This window comes from Parus major, chromosome 19 (genome assembly GCF_001522545.3).
Source record: "Parus major isolate Abel chromosome 19, Parus_major1.1, whole genome shotgun sequence".
Lineage (NCBI taxonomy): Eukaryota > Metazoa > Chordata > Aves > Passeriformes > Paridae > Parus > Parus major.
Window position 1 is genome coordinate 8,526,246 of NC_031787.1, and position 18,040 is coordinate 8,544,285.

The 18,040-nt window shown below is 58.5% G+C and overlaps 1 protein-coding gene across 2 annotated transcripts; it reads left to right on the top strand.

The window, feature by feature from the left end:
* Window positions 1–5,506: 5,506 nt before the first annotated feature.
* Window positions 5,507–17,457, top strand: DUSP14 (dual specificity phosphatase 14). 2 transcript variants are annotated; one of them, XM_015646574.3, is made up of 3 exons: window positions 5,507–5,643; window positions 14,070–14,166; window positions 15,483–17,457. In XM_015646574.3, the coding sequence occupies exon 3, from the start codon at window positions 15,601–15,603 to the stop codon at window positions 16,195–16,197; it is 597 nt and encodes a 198-aa protein (XP_015502060.1). In that variant the 5' UTR covers window positions 5,507–5,643; window positions 14,070–14,166; window positions 15,483–15,600; the 3' UTR covers window positions 16,198–17,457. The 2 variants fall into 2 exon arrangements, with proteins under 2 accessions (XP_015502060.1, XP_018864173.1); XM_019008628.2 differs by lacking the exon at window positions 14,070–14,166.
* Window positions 17,458–18,040: the final 583 nt, after the last annotated feature.

Genomic DNA, 18,040 nt, shown 5'->3' on the forward strand with positions numbered 1-18,040 from the left:
AACATTTAATATGGAACAGGGCGCTCTGGGGTCGTGGGACCTGCAGAATTGGTGACACCAGGGCCGGGGTGAGGCTGCGGCTGCTCCAGCCCAGCACGGGTTTAGTCACAGCACTGAGGTATGCACGGAATGAGTCTTCCCGGGGCTGTGTTATCCGCCTGTCATTAAAGCATCAGTGCTGGGGGTTTTTTTTTGGGACTCACAGCTGCCGTCACCCCAGCAGTAAACGTACTGGTGATTCAGCCTGGGAGGTGGGGGCTGCCTGGAGCAGATCCTGGGGGCTCCTGCCGCCCCAGCAGCGGCTCCTGCTCCCCACCGAGCAGATAACACCGATAACGACGGCACACAAGGAGCCCTAGTTTTAGTGCCTGCTCAAATTCCCATCAGGAGGGGCCTGTGAAACCTAAACCACCTCCTTGGGAGAAAACACCATGCTGGAGCAGCTGCTTTTGGGCTGTGGTTAAAGAAACCTCAGGCTGCCATCCTGGTGAGAAGGAAGGGAAAGGGGAAAAATCCAGACCACATGGTGATGATGCCCCATAGTGATCTCTGGCCTTCCAGGAAAAGCCAGCATGGATTTATTAGTGGCTGTGGAGAAAGCACACACAGTGGCACAAGCAGACACATCCCCACAGCCCTCCCTGTGACTGGAGCCGATGGACGGGGCTGGGTGAGCCCATCAGCAGCACCAGGCACACAAATTCCTGCAGCCCTCAGCCCACTGGGCCTCTTCCCACCCTGCTGCTGCCCAGGGAGGTGAACACACTTCCACGGGGGAACCACGGCCAGGCAACTCATCCCACATTCCGTGTGTTATCACACCTGGCAGCACCAGGTCAGGACCACGTGGGACCCCAACAAGGAGCAGAAAAGCATGGGGAACACAGAGATGGGGTCAAGCAGCACTCAGAGCACACAGTGTCCAGCATTTGGGGTCTCACAGAGTGGGAGCTGTTGGGCAATGCCTGCCCCACCGCAGGCTCTCCATGGCCACAAGCAAGGATCACCCTTTGCTCCAGGGAATGCACCCTGGCATCTCCTGAGCTCTCCGTACAATCACCAACATCTCATTTCTTTTGCAAAGCCTGTCTGGAAAGTCAATGTTTTATGAACCAGGCGCCAGCACTCCCCAATGGGAGTGAAATGGGAATGGATGGGAGCTCAGAGCACCTCATGCAGTGCTGGAGGGGCAGGCACTGCAGAGCACCCTCCAGGCCGAGCTCCCAGGGGATGTCTGGGGTCCCTGGGAGGGGCCAGCCCCCAGGAGGCAGGCGGGGATGTGCAAGGCTGGGATGGGGAGGGAGAAGCGAGCGCCCTGGGGAGGCTGAGCTGAGGGATGTCAGTGCCAGCCCTCGCTCCCAGGCCGGCCACAGAGCCCCAGGCTGCCAGAGAGGGGTCGGGGCAGGACGCCGAGCGTCCCCGGCCACGCAGGGCACGGCTCACGAGGCTGCTCAGCCCCTGACTCAGCGGGTGAGAACAGGGTGAAACTCACCCCACCCTCCCGAGACAAAACAGCACCCCAGCACCCCTCTGTGCCCGGCCTCTCGCTGAGGGAATGCCGAAACACAGCCCACGCCATGGGGTCCCTGCACCACACAGCATCCCTGCATCCCTCTGCCTAACGAGGGGCCAGTCAATGCAATACAGGGACCCCAAATGCAGCAAACACAAACAGCAGAGCTGCTCCTCCTGAGCCTGTAGAGCCCACGGTCACCCACAGTCCATCAGAGAGAAAACTGGCCTTGGGGGACAGCGCTTTCCTGCGTGTGGCACCGGGGTGGCCAGGAGCAGGCAGGGATCCTGGCACGCAGGGCAGGGCACAGGGATTGCCCCGGTGGTGACTCAGCTTGCGGCAACTGTGGAGCTCCCCACAGCCCAACACACCCAGGCTGTGGAAACACTTCCCATTGCACCCACTGGCCCCATGGAGCTGAGCACCCCGTGGATTTGGAAAGGGACACACACCTTCATGGCCACACCCCGGGAGCCAAAATCCTTCTGCCCAGGGAGCTTGCCTTGGAATAAGCTGCCCTTCTGCTCCTTGTGCTGCTGGAAAGCGAACAAACCCCTGCGGTGCTTGCCATCCCTGTGGAGCTGTGACATTCCTGCCTCCTCAGCGAGGCCTCCGCTGACCCACATTCGGCCACTGAAGCCCCACGTGGTGCCCCAAGCTCGGGTTTTGTTCTGGCCCATTACGGAGCATCTCGGGCATCTCTGCTCGGGCATCTCTGCTTGGCGCTGTCACCTCGCATCGAGCGCCAGGCTGCCGACGGCCCCGCGCTGGGATTTATCCCCAGAAGATCATTCTCTGCCTCCCCTGGGTCCCTGCTGCCGTCAGGAGCAGAGGAGGGGAAAGCAGCAGCCCAAACCAGCCCCTCCAAGGCTCCCTCCGGCTGGGCTGCGGGTGCTCCCGGGACACTGCAGCTCCACCACCCTGGATGCAGCTGTCGCTCCCAAAAGCAGGCGGTCCCAGGACCTGGGCTTTTTGCCTCACACTGGGACCTTTTTTTTATGGTGCAGGCAGTCGAAAGCAGGGAAGAGTAAACTCTGGCATAGCCATGGAAACTGGAGGGGATGGATGGATGGATGGATGGATGGATGGATGGATGGATGGATGGATGGATGGATGGACGGACGGAGGCTGTGGAAGGCAGCCACCTGCTCCCCTCTCAGCAGGCCTGCGTGACCCTGAGCACACCCCGAGCCAGAGCAGGGGAACACCCTTGATTAAGATAATAACCCTAATGAGCAGCTAATGGCCCTTGGTCAGGCGCACCCTTCGGGAATGTGCCCGGGACCCACCGTGCCGTGCTCAGCCCAGCACAGCCAGCAGGCATCGGCCAGCCTGGGCTGGGGAAGGGGGGTTCACACATTCGCGGAATATCCCGACCCACAGGGATCACAGTCCAAGTCCTGACCCTTCCAAAGCCACCGCCCCCAAAGGCACCGCGGGGTGTCATCGGTCACCACTCCAAGTGTCTTGTCCCTGTACAGTCTTCAGAATTTTCCCAAGAGATGCACAGTTCCTGTGGGAGGAGGGAAAACCTGTCCACAACACGATGTGTGCCTTAGAGGAGAGCTGCTGCTGCCCCACAGCCCTGGGCTGTACGGGTGGGAGCTCAGGCTGCCTTCCCAGGGCTGGGGGCCCCACAGGGGCCCTGCTGCCCCTCAAACAGCCATCCTGGACAAAACAGCTCTTGGCAGGGGGGAGCTTGGCAGGACACCACCCCCAGCGTCCCCAGCCACCCACCGAGCTCCCCCAGCTCCCCTGAGCGAACCCCTGGCCAGAGCTGATCGTGGGAAGGAGATTATATTCCCTGTTAGCTTTGCTCCCTGCTGTGTCCCTGGTCAAAGGCCTCCCAGGTTTCCCTCTTTGCATCCTCTGTCCCACACACATAAAGCTCCCGGCAGGGTGAAGGTTAAAAGCACAAGTTGCACCAGCATTAAAAACACCTTTGCAGTTGGGTGAGTAGTTAAAAACTGCCCAGGATGAGCAACTGGAGCTGTGCAAGAGCCTTTTCTCATTCAGTGGTGGTGAGGGGGAATGAGGGGTTTAGATGCTTACGGAGGGAATCCCACAGGCTGCCACTCAAAACCCATCCTCGTTTCTCCCTACGCTTCCCGTGGCCAATAAACACCAGCCCAGGCTTGCCCTGGCAGGGCTTGGAGCCCCCAGCCCAGCTTGCCCAGCTCCAGGGGACACCCCAGGGCTCAGCTGTCTCCCAGCTCCTCACAGACTTGTGATCACCCGGGGTTCGTCTCTGCCCCTGAGATGGTGCAGCTCCAAGGAAGGCAGCAGAACCGATGCAACGTGGAGGCAAAGCAAACCTTGAGCTTGGAGAGCCAAACCCCTCACATTTTCATTTTTTGGCCTTTTGAGGTTTTCTTAATTTGTCTATTTTTGTTCCTCGCCCACCTCCGCGCTGAGTGTGACGCGAGCCCTCGCTGGAGAGGCAGGGTTTTAAGGCAGAGCTCTGGCTGTTATAAAGCAGCGAGGTTCTTGGAAAAACAGCCTCTGGAGCAATAAACAGATTTGGAGCTGAGGGCTGTGAGGGACGGCTCCATCTGGGCTGCTGAGTCATGAAACCTGCCCGAGTGAGATACCAGCCGAGGGCTCGGGCTGGGGGAAGCTTCCTATGAGGGATTTGGGCTATTTCAGTCAGAGCGTGCGACAACAAAACCAGAAAGTGAACAAAAGCGGGCTGGGGTGGCCACGCTTTGCTCCAGCAGCCGCGGGGTTAAGGCAGAGGCTGCCCTCCTCCTCCTCCTCCTCCTCCTCCCACCTCCTCCTCCTCCTCTGCCAGTGCCAGCCTTGTCCTGTCCCTGCCATGCTGGTGAGGTGCTGGGAGCAGAGCTTTCACCTTAACCCCACCGTTTGCAGCCAAAGACAAACTCTCTCCTGTTTGCTGTGTGCATCCCCTAACCCATGGCATTCCTTCCTGGGCATCCCAGCCCACGCCAGCTCTCCACAGGGACCTGAGCCCACCCTGCCCTGGGCAAGGCTCCAGCCTGGTCCCCAGCGTGGTGCCACGAGAAACCCTGGGAGCCTGGGGACCAGCCAGACATTCCTTCTCTGTGCTCCCAGTGTGGGGAGGAGCTGTGGCTTGGGATGTCCCGAGTCACAAAAACCACGTTTGTCTCTCTCTCTCGGGCTGGCCCCTTCCCCAGTGAGCACACACTGAGCGGAGGGACACCCCCAAGGGATCCCATCTTGTCCCCACACACGCCAGCAGGGTCCCCACGGGGACAGGGCATGTCCCACCCCAAACAAGGGATGTCCTGGGCCCTGCCATGTCCCCACACACTGCCCTGTCCTCACTGGGGCCCTGTTCACACCCCACACTCTGTCCTGTCCTCACTGGGGCCCTGTCACACCCCACACACTGTCCTGTCCTCACTGGGGCCCTGTTCACACCCCACACACTGCCCTGTCCTCACTGGGGCCCTGCCGCACCCCTGTGCCCACGGGACCACCTGTCCCAGCCATGTCCCTTCACTCACGTCTACACATCCCATCCCCACAGGGACACCTGCCATGTCTCCACAGGGATCCCATTGTCTCCATCCCCACAGGGACCCCATCATGTCCCCACTGAAACCCTTCCTTATTTCCATCCCCACAGGGGCCCCCACACAGAGTCCCATCCCCCCCCGGGACCCTGGTGTGCCCCACAGAACGTCCCACTTTTCCCTTCCCCCGTGTTTTCTCCACAGGGACGCTCAGTTGTCCCCATCCCCACGGCGACTCCCGCATGTCCCCACACACGGTCCTATCTCCACAGCGACCCCGCCATGTGCCCACTGGGAGCCCCCTTGTTCCCATCCGCACAGGGCTGTCCCCACAGGGTCCGGGCTGACCACACAGGGCCCGGGCTGTCCCCAGAGCGGCTCCCGCTCCCACAGGCAGCGCGGGCCTGGCGGCGGCGGCGCCTTTAAGCGGGGCCGGTCTCCCGGAGCCCCCGCCCGGGGGCCGGGCCGGGCCGCCCCCCGTAGCCTGGTAACGGCGGCTCTGCGGGCGGGGGTGGCCCCGGCAGCCGCGGTCAGGTGGCACCGCCGAGACGGAGCCGACCGAGCACGATAAAAGTCCCGGGCCGCCGCCGCCACGGCCGCGAGGGAGCGCGGAGCCGCCGCCCGGGAGCCATGGTAGGGACGGGCAGGGAGGGCGGGGGGAACCGGGGCGCTCGGGCTGGGGGGTCCCCGCCGATCCCCGCTGTGCTCGCCGCTCCCAGCCCGCCCCTTTCGCGTACGGTGCCCTCCGGAGGGGCCCCCGGCGGGCGGGACGGGCCGCGGGGAGGTTGCGATCCCCGGCGGGCTCAGGGTGCCGGGGCTGTTCCGTGGGACAGCGGCTCCCTGCCCGGCGGATGCGGCCCCGCTGCGGGACGGGGGCAGCGGCGGCGCTGCCGGGGGTGCCCGGGGGAGCGCGCAAAGAACGCGGTGGCCGCTGCTCAAAGCCCGGCTGAGCCCGGCGGGAGAGCGGGGGGCTCCTCCGAGCTGCACCAGAGCAGCCACGGGCACAGGTCAGGGGGTTCCTCGACGTGGAGCCAGCCCCACCACGGGCTGTGCTGTAACAGGGTTCCATCTCTGAATCCTGCCGTCAGCACCCATTCCTGGCTCAGCACCCATCTCTGGCTCCTGCCCTCCACACCCCCGGGTTAGCGCCCTTCCCTGGATCCTGCCCTTGCGCCCCTGCTGTGGGCACCCATCCTTGGGTCCTGCCCTTGCAGCCCTCCCTGGCTTCTGCTATCAGCCTGCTGGAGTGGAGCACCCATCTCTGGTTCCTGCCCTCCACACCCCAGCTCAGCACCCATCTCTAGCTCCTGCCCTCCACACCCCCTCTCCCAGGGCACCCCGGTGCCCCAAACCCCGGCGGGTCCTGCAGCTGCCCGGCCTCCCAGCCAGCCCGGTGGCGTGCACAGCCCTTGACTCAGCTCTGGAGCAGCTGCTTTGAGCAACACCAGTAATCAATGAGTGGCATTTGGCTGTAGGGAGATGGGGCAGGATTATAACCTGTTCGACTGGGCAGCAAATGAGCCTTTTATTCAGGAGGTTTGAGTGCTGGCAGATGCCCTAATATCATGTTGCAAGTTCAGTTTATCCCTGGTGCCCCTGCCTCAGGAATGGTGGAGGATTAGCACTGACAAAACACTGTTTTCCCTTATGATACACCGGATCAGCTGCCCCTGCTCTGGCAGGGAGTGGATTCCTCCCCCAGGCCTCGCTGTAAACCTTGGTGTTTGCTGTGTTCCCGGTGGCTGGGACGGGCTCTGTGGCGCTCTGGTTCCCAAGGAATGAGAAGGAAGGATCCCTAATTTGGGGGAACACGTGCTGTTCCCCACTGGCAGAGAGATCTGATGCCACGACTTGGCTGACGTGACCCTGGTGAACGTCAGGGGAGCAGTAATGCAGCAGGTTTTCATCGATTTATGCCTGGAAGGTGTGAACATGCAGCTCTGCCTGTCCTTCCTGCCCCCAAGGGCTCGCCTGGGTCCTGGACAGGCACACAGACATCCCGATTTCCTCCAGGAACAAAGGTGAAATCCCAGGGATTTCATCTGAGCCCTTACTGCGCTGTAGGGTCTGCTCTAGGCTGTGGCACTGCTTCGTCTTTGGTCAGGGCAAGATGGAAATTTGCACAGCTTAATTCAATACCTGATCCCAGCTGGAATCTCGGAGCTGGAAAGCCGGGGAGCTCATGCTGCTCTAGTGCTAGAAACGTGCAGGGTGTGGGGGGAAATCTGCTGCCTGAGCCAGGCTCCATGGGAGGGAGGGAGGAAAGGGATGCAGAGACTAAAAAGTCTCAGGTCTCAGCTCTGGGAGCCAGAACCAGCTTTGTCCCAGGGAACCAGCCACCTGCACGCCTGGGCATGCAGGAAGAGCCTGGGAATGAGGAGTGGGGAAAAGGCACCCGGGCAGGGCAGTGGGGCCTGGGGGCACCACATGCTGACCCCACTAGAGCCAGCTTCTAAAGGCTGATCACCTGAGAAGCCTTCCAAGCTTCCTGCCACCACTGCAGGACTTTCATTCCAGGGTGGTTTTCCCTGGAAGGGAGGGGTAACACCTCAAACCAAGCACGGGAGCTTCTCCCAACCCCTCCTCTCCAGGTGCACACACACACCCCGTTTATCACTTGGAAAAGAACACTCTGAGCAGCCATAATGTGAGGGGAACATCTAGCAGAGAGGGCTCTGGCATTTGGAAATAGCTGAGGAATCTCTGAACAGGAGCCCCAGCTCCCTGGATGCTTGGGAATAAAGCCAGGAACTGGGAGGCAAAGGCACTGCCCACCCTTCCTGGGGTGCCTGTAGAGCAGGCAGTGCGTGGGCTCTGCTCACACAGCTACTCCCCTGCTTTAAAAATAGTATAAAACCATAATAATTGGGCAGGTTTGGGGTCCCCAGCAAGAAGGATCAACAGGTGCTGCCACAGTCACCCCAAGGCCAGGTGGGTCACGGTTCCCAGGATAACAAGAATTAATTCTCATTTATTTTCACCATCCCACCCTGCAATGTGTGTGTGTGTGTGTGTGTGTGTGTGTGTGTGTGTGTGTGTGTGTGTGTGTGGGGAGGTGCAGCTCCCTCCCTTCGGGGGCAGGAGTCCTTCATGGAGGAAGTGTGAATTTGCACAGCATCCCTGAAAAAGGGAATTCCCCCAGCCTGGAGCAGCCAGAGCAACCTCCTGGGAGCCACGGGGTGCTGGCCCGGCGCTGCTCACTGGGGAAGCTTCACGTGTAAACTTCATTTCCCCCTAACTGATTAAAATTGGTCTCTCCTCCTGTTACCCTGCACAACCCCATGGATGTGCTCAGAGGTGACCTCATTCCTTACAGCTGCTGCAGGCACGTCCTGCTGCTCCCACCCTTGTCCAGCCAGCCCCTGCCCAGCCTTGGGAAGCGTGGGGAAAGCGTGGGCAGCCCCTGCCCGCTGGGAATTCCTCCAGAGGGGAATGTGTCACCATCGGGTTCTTCAGGGTGCCAGCTTTGAGACCCCCTGAGAAGCCAGGCAGCTGAGAGCATGCAGCAGTTGGCACTGCCCCTGGAAAAGGCCCGGCTGAGGCCAGCAGGGAGGCACCAGACCATTTCCAGGACACGTTGCAGTGAATTTGCAGCTGCCTTCAATTTTATGGGCTCTGGGGTGGGCTGGGGTGGGCTGGGGCAGAGCCCCACAGGCAGCAGGCACAGCCCTGGGCCAGGAGGGGTCACACACCAGCAAACACACCAGGTCCCTGTGTTTTGTTCTGCTAACAGGGAAGAGATTGTGTCCCTCCTGTCAGCTGTGACTGCGCAGGGCACGGCTCTGGAAAAAACAAGGCTCCATCTTGCAGCACCCTGGCAGCCGGAGCCAGCCGTGGGTCTGCTCCCTGAATGTGCCCCTCTGCTCTCCATCCACATCCCCCGGGGTCACACTTGGACACAGGGAGCAGGGGATGGAGCTTTCCTAAACTCCACCTGCAATCCAGATGCCATCAGCTGGCGCTGGAATAATCTGCGGTGCTCCAGAAGAGGCGGTATCTCCACTCGGGGCTGGAAAACAGCCCTCAGTGCTCAGCCGAGTGGGGAACCGATGCTGCACACAACTGTCGGATCCCGTCTGTGCCTCCTCAGAGCTCGGTTCTGGCTTTTAAAGCATTTTGTGCACCTACCAGGAGTTTTTAAGCAGGATGGAGGTGGCTCCATGCTGGGGGAGCCCCGTGTCCCTGCTGTGCTCTCCCAGTGAGCAGCACACAGAGCATGGCATGCAGAGCCTGTGGCTCTGGAAGCACAGACGTGGCGTTTAAAAGAAAGATGGTTTGTTTTTCTTGCATCAAATCCTCTCGCTGCTTGCCGAGGGAGGCTTGTCCTCGGAGCAGAGCAAGGATTTATAAATACCAGCGCGCTCCAGGTTGCGCCCGCTGCCCGTCTCGCTCCGTGCCGGTGGCCGGGAGCTCTCCCTGTGGCCAGAGGTTTGGCTGGCAGGATCCAGCTGGAGAGGGAGCAGGCACTGCTCCCACTGTGGAGGGAGTGGCTGCATGGCAGGATCACAGCGGGGCAGGGATCACAGGGTGACAGGGAGCAGAGCGTGGCCGTGGGCAGCTCTGCTGTCACAGGAGTTGGTGCCAGTGGGAATCAAGAGGCAGCCGAGCCTGGCAGCCTGGGATGTGGGGCCCGTGGGGCCATCCTCAGATGGATCCTTGCAAAATCCTCACCTCCCATTTTTCCTGCTGGGAGAATGGCCATCAGGGCCTTTGGCTGGCAGAGCACTTGGACACTGCTCAGTTGGGCACCCCAGGCTGGGTTAGGGTCACCACCCCTCAGCCTGGTGCCAGCCTGAGGTTCGGTGCTGCCATGTGGGATCAGAGCCTGGCTGTGGGGCGAGGGCAGATCATCCTCATCCTCACCACAGGCAGGAGGCAGCGGGTGAGCCTTGCCCAGCCCTGGCCTCACACAGGGCACCGGGCACCGCAGTGGTGCCAGCGGGAGGGACACGGGCGGTGACACAGGAGTGCCAGCTGTCACCCCTCTGAAGGCAGCAGCTGGGACAGGCTCCTGAGGGATCACCTGCGGCCCGGGGAGCTGTGTCAGCTCTGGGAGCAGCCTGGATTCCAGGCACAGGGGGAGGCAGGAACTAAACTGCTTGATCTGGGGTTATTGAGCTTCCCAGGAGAGCCCCGGACTGTTTGCAGGGTGTCTCGTTGTGCGTTTTGGGCACGATTCCCCTTTTTGTGGATCCTCTGGGAAGTTCCTGGTGTGTTCTGGCAAGCGTGGGGACCCGGCTGTGCTGGGAGCTGCACAAGCAGCCAGGCCTGCTCAGAGCTCCGGGCAGACAGATTATTATCTTGATTTAACATCTGACAGCTCCCATCCTGCTTGGAGAGGCCAGCACAGGCTGCCAGCAGAATCATTCTGGGGTTGGTTGTAGCATCCTCTGGCTCAGTTCAGATCACCCCCACTGCTCCCCTTCCTTCCTTCCCATTCCAAACCAGAACCACTCGACCTTTCCATCGTGAGGACCCACGCGAGAGGAGCCTGTAATGGCTCTGGGAGCACAACCAAAGGCAGGAGAGCCCCAGCAGAGCAAAGGGCTGCAGGAGAGCTGGCAAGAAGAGCCGGCGGCTCCCACACATCCTCTCCCCTCCCAGCTCTGCTTTGGGCTCCCTTGGACTCAGCACAAGCAAGCCCTGACCCAAGAATGGCTGCAGTTTGTGCTCTCTGCTGAAATTTATTTGAAATGCCACTCTCCAGGACCATTTCTGAAGCAATTTGCTGTTCAGCCTGGCTGGGAAGAGCCCTGAGCAGGCTCGTTCATTCAGCGCCTGTGATATTGACTCTTCTCTTTACTGCAGGATTAGAGAGCATTTGTCATCTCCAAAATGAATAACTTTTCCTCTCCTGGGAGGGGGGAGAAGCCTTGCCTCAGTACTGACATTTTGCACACCCAGCCCACAAACCTGCTTCAAATCCCAGATGATGATCTGGGAATTAAACCTGGGGCTTTGGTGTCTCTGCTCCATGAGCAGAGCAGGGCCCACTGTGCACTAAACCCACGGTCCAGAGGGAGAGAGGCCTGGGGCAGCTCTCACCTGGCCAGGTACCAGCCCCATGCTTGTGTTACTGCCTCACAACCCGACAGAAACTCAGGTCCCTCAGGGACAAGCCACAGCCTCTGCTCTCAAGACAGAGGAGCTGTGTTAAAAAACAAACAAACAAAAAAACCCCTTAAAAATCAGAGCAAACCACCCAGCAGCAGCAGAATAAGAAGGCAGAAGCTCAGACTTGCCAACTCATTGTCTAGAGCCCAACCAGTTCTCCCTCCTGTCCTGGAGATCACAGTATTTAACTCACAAACTCACCCTGTTTGTCATTTGAGCTTCCAGAGGTGTTTTCAAGTCTTTCTCAGGAGGTCCAGGAACCAGCAGTGCGTTCCCATGGGAATTTCAGCCTTTGTTAACAGGACTGCGTTCCCAGGAATGAAAGCAAGAGAAACAAACTCCAGCTGTTGCAAGATTTGGAAGAGCAGAGCCACGAGCGTTGCCGGCAGCAGCCTTTCCAAGGGGCTGCACCACCAAAGCACCAACCACGGCATCGGGATTGCTGCATTGCTTTGGAAATCCTCTTACCTAGAAAGGAGCTGCTCAGGGCCAGGAGATGAAGCCCATGTGGGTTACAGCCAGCCTTCCATGGGAGCAGCTACCCTAGGCGAGGCACCTGCTCCTCCTCCTGAGACAGGGGAACCACGAAGCTCAGCCTGGAGGTACAGCAGGACCCACCTGAGAGCTGCGGGGAGCCAGTGGGTGCAGGATGAGATCCAGGCTGGATGGGTGCTAGAGAAGTGTCCCCTCGCCATAAACCTGAGGATGGTGCTGGCCAGGAGTGCTGGGAAAGGACCTGGAGGCTTTGAAGAGCAGAGTGTTCTCCAGGCTGTAATTAGCCACTGGCTTCCCCCACCCCTGATTATGCAGAGGAGGGAAATGGTAGAACCCACCAGTCTGCCGGGGAGGGAGGAGGCTGCTCCAGTCCTGCCCCCCCTGGCACCCCAAGGACCCCCTGGCACCCCAGGGACCCACTGCCACCCTGGTGTTCCAGCCCTCCTCATGGGAGTCTGGGCTCTGTGCGTGGGCAAGACCAAGGCACAGTCTGGAAAGGGATTTACTGTGGGTCAGGGCTGCTACAGGATGAATTACTTCATTAACTGGAGTCAGCTCACAAAAAGGAGGATGTGATGGCAGGGGCGACTGGTTGCTACTGGCCCACTGCCAGCCGGTCTTCTCCCGAAGGACCATCTGCACCCTCGTGGAACGTCAGCCCTTTGCAGGAAGCCCCAGTGACATCCCAGCTCCTTTGGAAGGCATGAAGGCACTTCCAGGGCTCTTTAGGGACCGTTCTGGATCCAGCCCTAGGACAGGCTCCAGCACCCCGGCTTTGGGCTGGTATGACTCCCCAGCCCACACCAGCACTCAGAAACCCCAGCCAAGGAGCAGTGGGAGAAGAGGTGGGGTTTTTATTTCACGTGGGGCGGTGTGCCCTGGCTGTACCTGGTGGTGCAGAGGCTGAAGGCGCAGCCGGTGCCCCTCCCTGTGCCCTGCCAGGAGCCTCTTGTGCCATCGGCCTTCCCAGGCACAGCCACGCCAGGCTCTGTGCGTGCTTTGTTCCATCTTCAGCGATTTTCTGGTTTTTTCTGCCCTCAGCAAGGGCTGGGAAGAGGCTTTTCATTGCCGTTCCCTTTCTCTGCCCCAGCACAATGACGGGAATGGCTGCGTGAAGAGCAACAGTGTTGGATTACAGCGGGGAGCGGTGGGGTAACGCGGCTGTGCCGGGAGAGGCAAAGGGACTTGCACGGGAGCGAAACGGGACTTTGGGCCAGGCAGGGGGGATGCAGGGGTGCAGCCCTGGGCACAGATGAAGCCTCACACCCGTGAGCCTGGGGGAGCTCCCGATCTCAGCCGAAAGCAGACGAGGCCCGTTCCATCCCCGGCTCCCCGCACGGCGGCAGCTGCTGGGGCTCTGTCACATGCCCGAGGCAGCGCGGTGCCATCCCAGGCAGCTCCCGCTGCGAGCCAGGGACGGCATCCAGCAATGGCCATCACAGCAGCCTTAGCTCGCACTTCGGTAATGAGCTTCTCTCCAAAATATTCCGTGCTTCTGGCTGAGAGCTGCTCTGGATCAAGCTGTGGGAGCTGTGTCGGCCACTCCAAGCCCCGGGGATGTTGGTGGTACTGGGTTGGACGGAGCAGCTGCGGCTGCCCCTGGATCCCTGGAGGTGTCCAAGGCCAGGCTGGACAGGGCTTGGAGCAGCCTGGGACGGGGGAAGGTGTCCCTGCCCTGGGATGCGATGCGATGCGATGGGATGGGATAGGATGAGATGGAATGAGATGGGATGGGATGAGCAGGTGTTTACCGCTGGCGTGGCAGCCCCAGTGTTTGCAGAGCAAGCCCAGCCTGTCACATGCAAATCCCTGGATAAGTTCCTGCCTGCAAACAGGAACCACTTTATGGAAAGCAGCAGAGCCCTTCCCAAACGGCCTCAGGAGTGCTCTGGGGAGGCTCTGCCTTGCTCAGAGCTGGTTTGGGGCGGGTGCTGCTCTTGCTGTGCCAGGGTCCAGCAGCATTTCCCAGGTGATTCACTTGCACTCTGGGGGCTGGTGGGAAACGTTGGCCCCATCCTCAGCTTTTTGGGAGTGGGGTGCTGTGGCTCTGGCATCAGCTCTGCCACTTCCCGCTCACAGGGACAAGGGAACAGGGGGTCCTCAGAGGGTGGCTTTGGGCACTATCAGAAGGACACAGACTTGCCCCAGCTGTCTGGGCCTGGGTGGATGCTAAAGGAGACATCAAAGCAAATTAATTACTTAAATGACTTTTTTTTTTTTTTTGAGCCATGACTTCTGTGCCAGCCTGAGATTCCTCTGGGCTCACTGTGACTTTGAGTGCTGTGTTGGCAGGAATTGGTGACATTACGGTGTTGGCAGCAAGTGCCACCCTGAGTCCTCAGTCTCTCTGTGGGGAAGCCATGGTCTTCCCTCCCAGTTCTTGGACACCCACCCACCTATTTAGAGTCCAGCCCGATCCCAGTAAAATCCATGCTCTTTTCTTTCCCCAGCTCATCGCTGGACACACTCTATGAGCCATCCCAGCCCCAGCAGCCCAGAGCACCCGGGTGCCACTCCGTGATTTACAGCAGAACTTTGTTACCAAGCGTAAGTGCCCAAATCCTTTGCATTGTCAGCAAGAGCTGTTTGAGAGTAGGGATTTCCCCTGCTCAAAGAATTTTATTCCTTTGAAAAATACACACCTTTCCTTGCTGCTCCAGCTGGGCGACTGCAGTAGGGGGAAGCTGAGCACTCATAGCTGCAGCAAAAACTTTGTTGGGGCAGGAACTTTTGCAGCTTTGGGTCCACAGCTTCAGGAGCTGCCAGCAGGGAAGAGTCACGGAAGAGGCCACGTTATGCTCATTAAGTTTCTGTACCACAGAGCCAAAAATCCACTGGCAGCACCACCAGCCACTGCTGGGACCTGCCGGTGCTTCCCAGAGCGTGACATGAGGGCAGACAGCTGAGGGCTGGGGGAGCCACAGCCCTTTAAAGGACCCTCTTAACATAATTAAGAATTGCTGGAGGGACAGATCCCTCTCCCCAAGGCCCTGAGCATCCCCCAAGTCCCCTGAGCTCTGCCAGTGCCACCAGGGTGGGCTCAGAGGTGCCTGGGGAGGGACTGGAGCCTTTCCCATGGCCCTTCTCCGAAGGGAGAATGCACAGATTGGCAAATTATTGATATTCCAGGGCTCATCCCCTTGCCTGCAGCTTCTCCCCTGACTTTGGAGGTGCCCCAAAGGAGCAGGGGGAGTCAGAGCAGGGACCCTTGCAGGCCTCTGCAGCACGTGTCTCTGCCAAGCATTAGTCAGGCATTAAAGCAGGACAAGAGCCTCCCCTGTCCCGGCCTCTGCTCTGGGTTTTACTCTCAGCTTCTGACATAACCAGGTCACTCTTTCCACACTTCCCCTGCCTCCATGAGAGCCGATGACTGATGGGGATGGATGTGACTCACTGCCTTTCCTAATGAGCGACTTTCCTCTGTTTATGTGCTTTGGTGGGGCCTTTCCTACACCTAAAAAAGGAGAAGGGTGGCACTGGGGAGAGGGCAGCGTGCTGGAAATTGCTGGCATCTGCTGTTGCTCACCGTCCCTTTGAACTGTGGCCAGCTGTGAAGCTGCTGTGTTTAAGCATGGAAAAGGTGTAGCTTGTCTTCCACACTTTGGTCTGGGTGAGATGCTGTCAGGGCCCACAGGTAAACCCTTGGCGAGTAATTGGAGCTAATTAGGCTGAAAGAATTTTTTGTTGCTATCTGTCCAGGCAGTGCCTGGGGGACAGTGGTAATGAGCAGTGTGAAACCAGCCCCACATTCCTCACAGAGCTTTGCCAGGCCACAGCAGGGCGAGCTGGGCTTTCCTGCTCCCTCGCACAGACACAGCTCAGGGACAGCTCCACGCTCACGTGGCCTCGCTTGTGTTTTGCAGTGATTTAGCAGTGGCAGCTCTCGCTGTCCTGCCACCACCAGGCCAGACAATCCCTCCCTTGGCTGAAGGTCCCGTTGGCTCTCTTCCCATAATGGAAGCCTGAGTGCCAAGATCCTCCATGACCTCCAGAAGCCACAACTCCCTGCCGAGAACTCTGATGGCTCCGCGAATGCTCTCCGAAGGCGCCCTGGGGGGCATCGCCCAGATCACCCCCTCGCTGTACCTGAGCCGGGGCAGCGTCGCCTCCAACCGCCACCTGCTGCTGTCCCGGGGCATCACCTGCATCATCAACGCCACCATCGAGATCCCCAACTTCAACTGGCCCCAGTTTGAGTACGTGAAAGTGCCTTTGGCTGACATGCCCAACGCCCCCATCTCCCTCTACTTCGACAGCGTGGCCGACAAGATCCACAGCGTGGCGCGGAAGCACGGGGCCACGCTGGTGCACTGCGCCGCCGGCGTCAGCAGGTCGGCCACGCTCTGCATCGCCTTCCTCATGAAGTACCACAAGGTCTCCCTCTTCGAGGCCTACAACTGGGTCAAGTCGCGGCGCCCCGTGATCCGGCCCAACGTGGGCTTCTGGAGGCAGCTGATAGACTACGAGAGGAAGCTCTTTGGGAAGACCACGGTTAAAATGGTACAGACACCCTATGGCATCATCCCAGACGTTTACGAGAGAGAGAGGAGACCCCTGATGCCTTACTGGGGAATTTAAAGGGACTGCAGACGGGAAGCACAACAGAAGGGACGCGCTGTTCGAGTCGACCAGACCGGAGACGTTCCCTTCTCCTTCTACAGCCAACTTTGGTTCTTTAGCATACAGCAGAACCTCAACTCTCACCTCACTAACCTGCAAGGCCAACGATTCCCTTCGAAGCATTTTTCTCTATGGGGATTTCCCATCTGCATCTCTGATTTAGCAAGGCCAGGTCTTATTATAAGTTTATTCCTTCCATAAAGCCTCCGTCTTTTTTTTTCTTTTTTTAGTCAGTTTATTAGGATCCTCCAAGGAAGGGCCCAAGAGGCATTGGGCAGAGTTGATGACCCAAGTGCGCTTTGTGCCGCAGTAGTAGCCTGGATATTTTGTCATAGCTTGTTTGCTTCCTTGCAAAACCCTGTAGTGGCTCAGGAGCAGCACTAGCGAGGCCCTGCTCCACAGCAGCAGGTTTTCCAAGCACCAGGGAGGCAGGAATACAGGGGCTGTGGTGCTAGTGCTGATGTTTTCTTTAACATCCGTAGTGACTCTCAGTATATAGTGTTTGAGATCTTTAGTCAGCTCTTAATCATATTCAAAGTTAGGATAAAAAAGGGAAAAAATAACCGGAAAAAAAAGTGAATCAGTCCGTGTCGGCCACGAGTAAAATAAAAATCAAGCAATTCAAATCAAATAAATACGAGATCCTTTTTCACTCATTCCATGCCAGGGCAATAGTTCTGGAACACTTTCAACTACTGGAACATGCTGGTGTGTTTTGTGGGTGGAAAGTCGACAGATCTTGTCCAGCCGTGGCTCAAGCCAGAAGTGAGGGCTGAAGCTGCTGGGCAGCCCCAGAGATGCTCAGGACGTGTGGTGGCCCCTGCTGGGGCTGGGCTGTGAGTGCCACGTTCTGAACCTGCTGTTCTCAGCTCCGGCTCCGCTCGGGCCCTGCCTTAGCCCATTCCTGCCTCTCTCCATCCCGTCCTCAAGGTTATGCTGCATTCCAGGGCTGCTCCTCTCTGTCCCCAGCGGGGGTGACAGAGGCCTGGCCTCGCTCGGAGCGTGCCAGGAGACTCCAGCCCCAGCCCTTCCCGTGGCTCCAGGGGCAGGGACTGGTTCCTTGGAGTGTGAGCCCTGGAGAGCCCCGCTCCTGAGAAGGCACCAGAGTTTCTGTTGCCTCTGGAGGAGGAGCAGGCAGATTGCTGCGATCACTGTCTGATTTAAATGAGATTCTATACTTGTTAAAAAAAAAAAAAATCAATAAAGATTAAACCAGAACATGTGTTGGTTTCCTGTTCCAAACAGTGCTAATGGAGCTCCAACAGCAGCCTAAGGCCCAGCAGTGCCTTTAAACAATTCTGGCTGAAGGATCTTCTCTCCTGCTTTTCCAGATGAGTTTGGCCCCACTGAAATAAAGGTGAGGTTTGCCATCAGCTGCTCCCAGCTCGGGTTGCATGGCTGGATCCCAGTTCCAGTGGCAGGCAGACACAGGAGACTCATGTCCCTGATTTATCAGGAGTTAAACTTCAGCCAGGGAAATGGTGAGGAAGTAGAGAGTGAAAATCAAAATTAATCATTGGCCTGGAGACATTCCAACACATGACATTTTAAAGAGAAAAAAATGCTAAAAACTGAAATCTGCTTACAAAATTAAACTACCTAAAAATGGGCAAAGTAAGGTTTAACAGCATTTTTGGCATAAAAAATGGAAGGTGAAAAATTCTCCACTTTGAATTATTCTATAGACTTTATACACACACTGCCCGAGGACTGAGGGGAGAGGGAGATGCTGATGTTCAGCCAAGAGGGCACCAACGTCTGACTTTAAACACAAGGGAAAATTAGACCTATAAAAAATCAA

Coding starts and splice junctions, on each gene's coding strand:
- DUSP14 (XM_015646574.3), top strand. CDS start 15,601: ATGACCTCCAGAAGCCACAACTCCCTGCCGAGAACTCTGATGGCTCCG.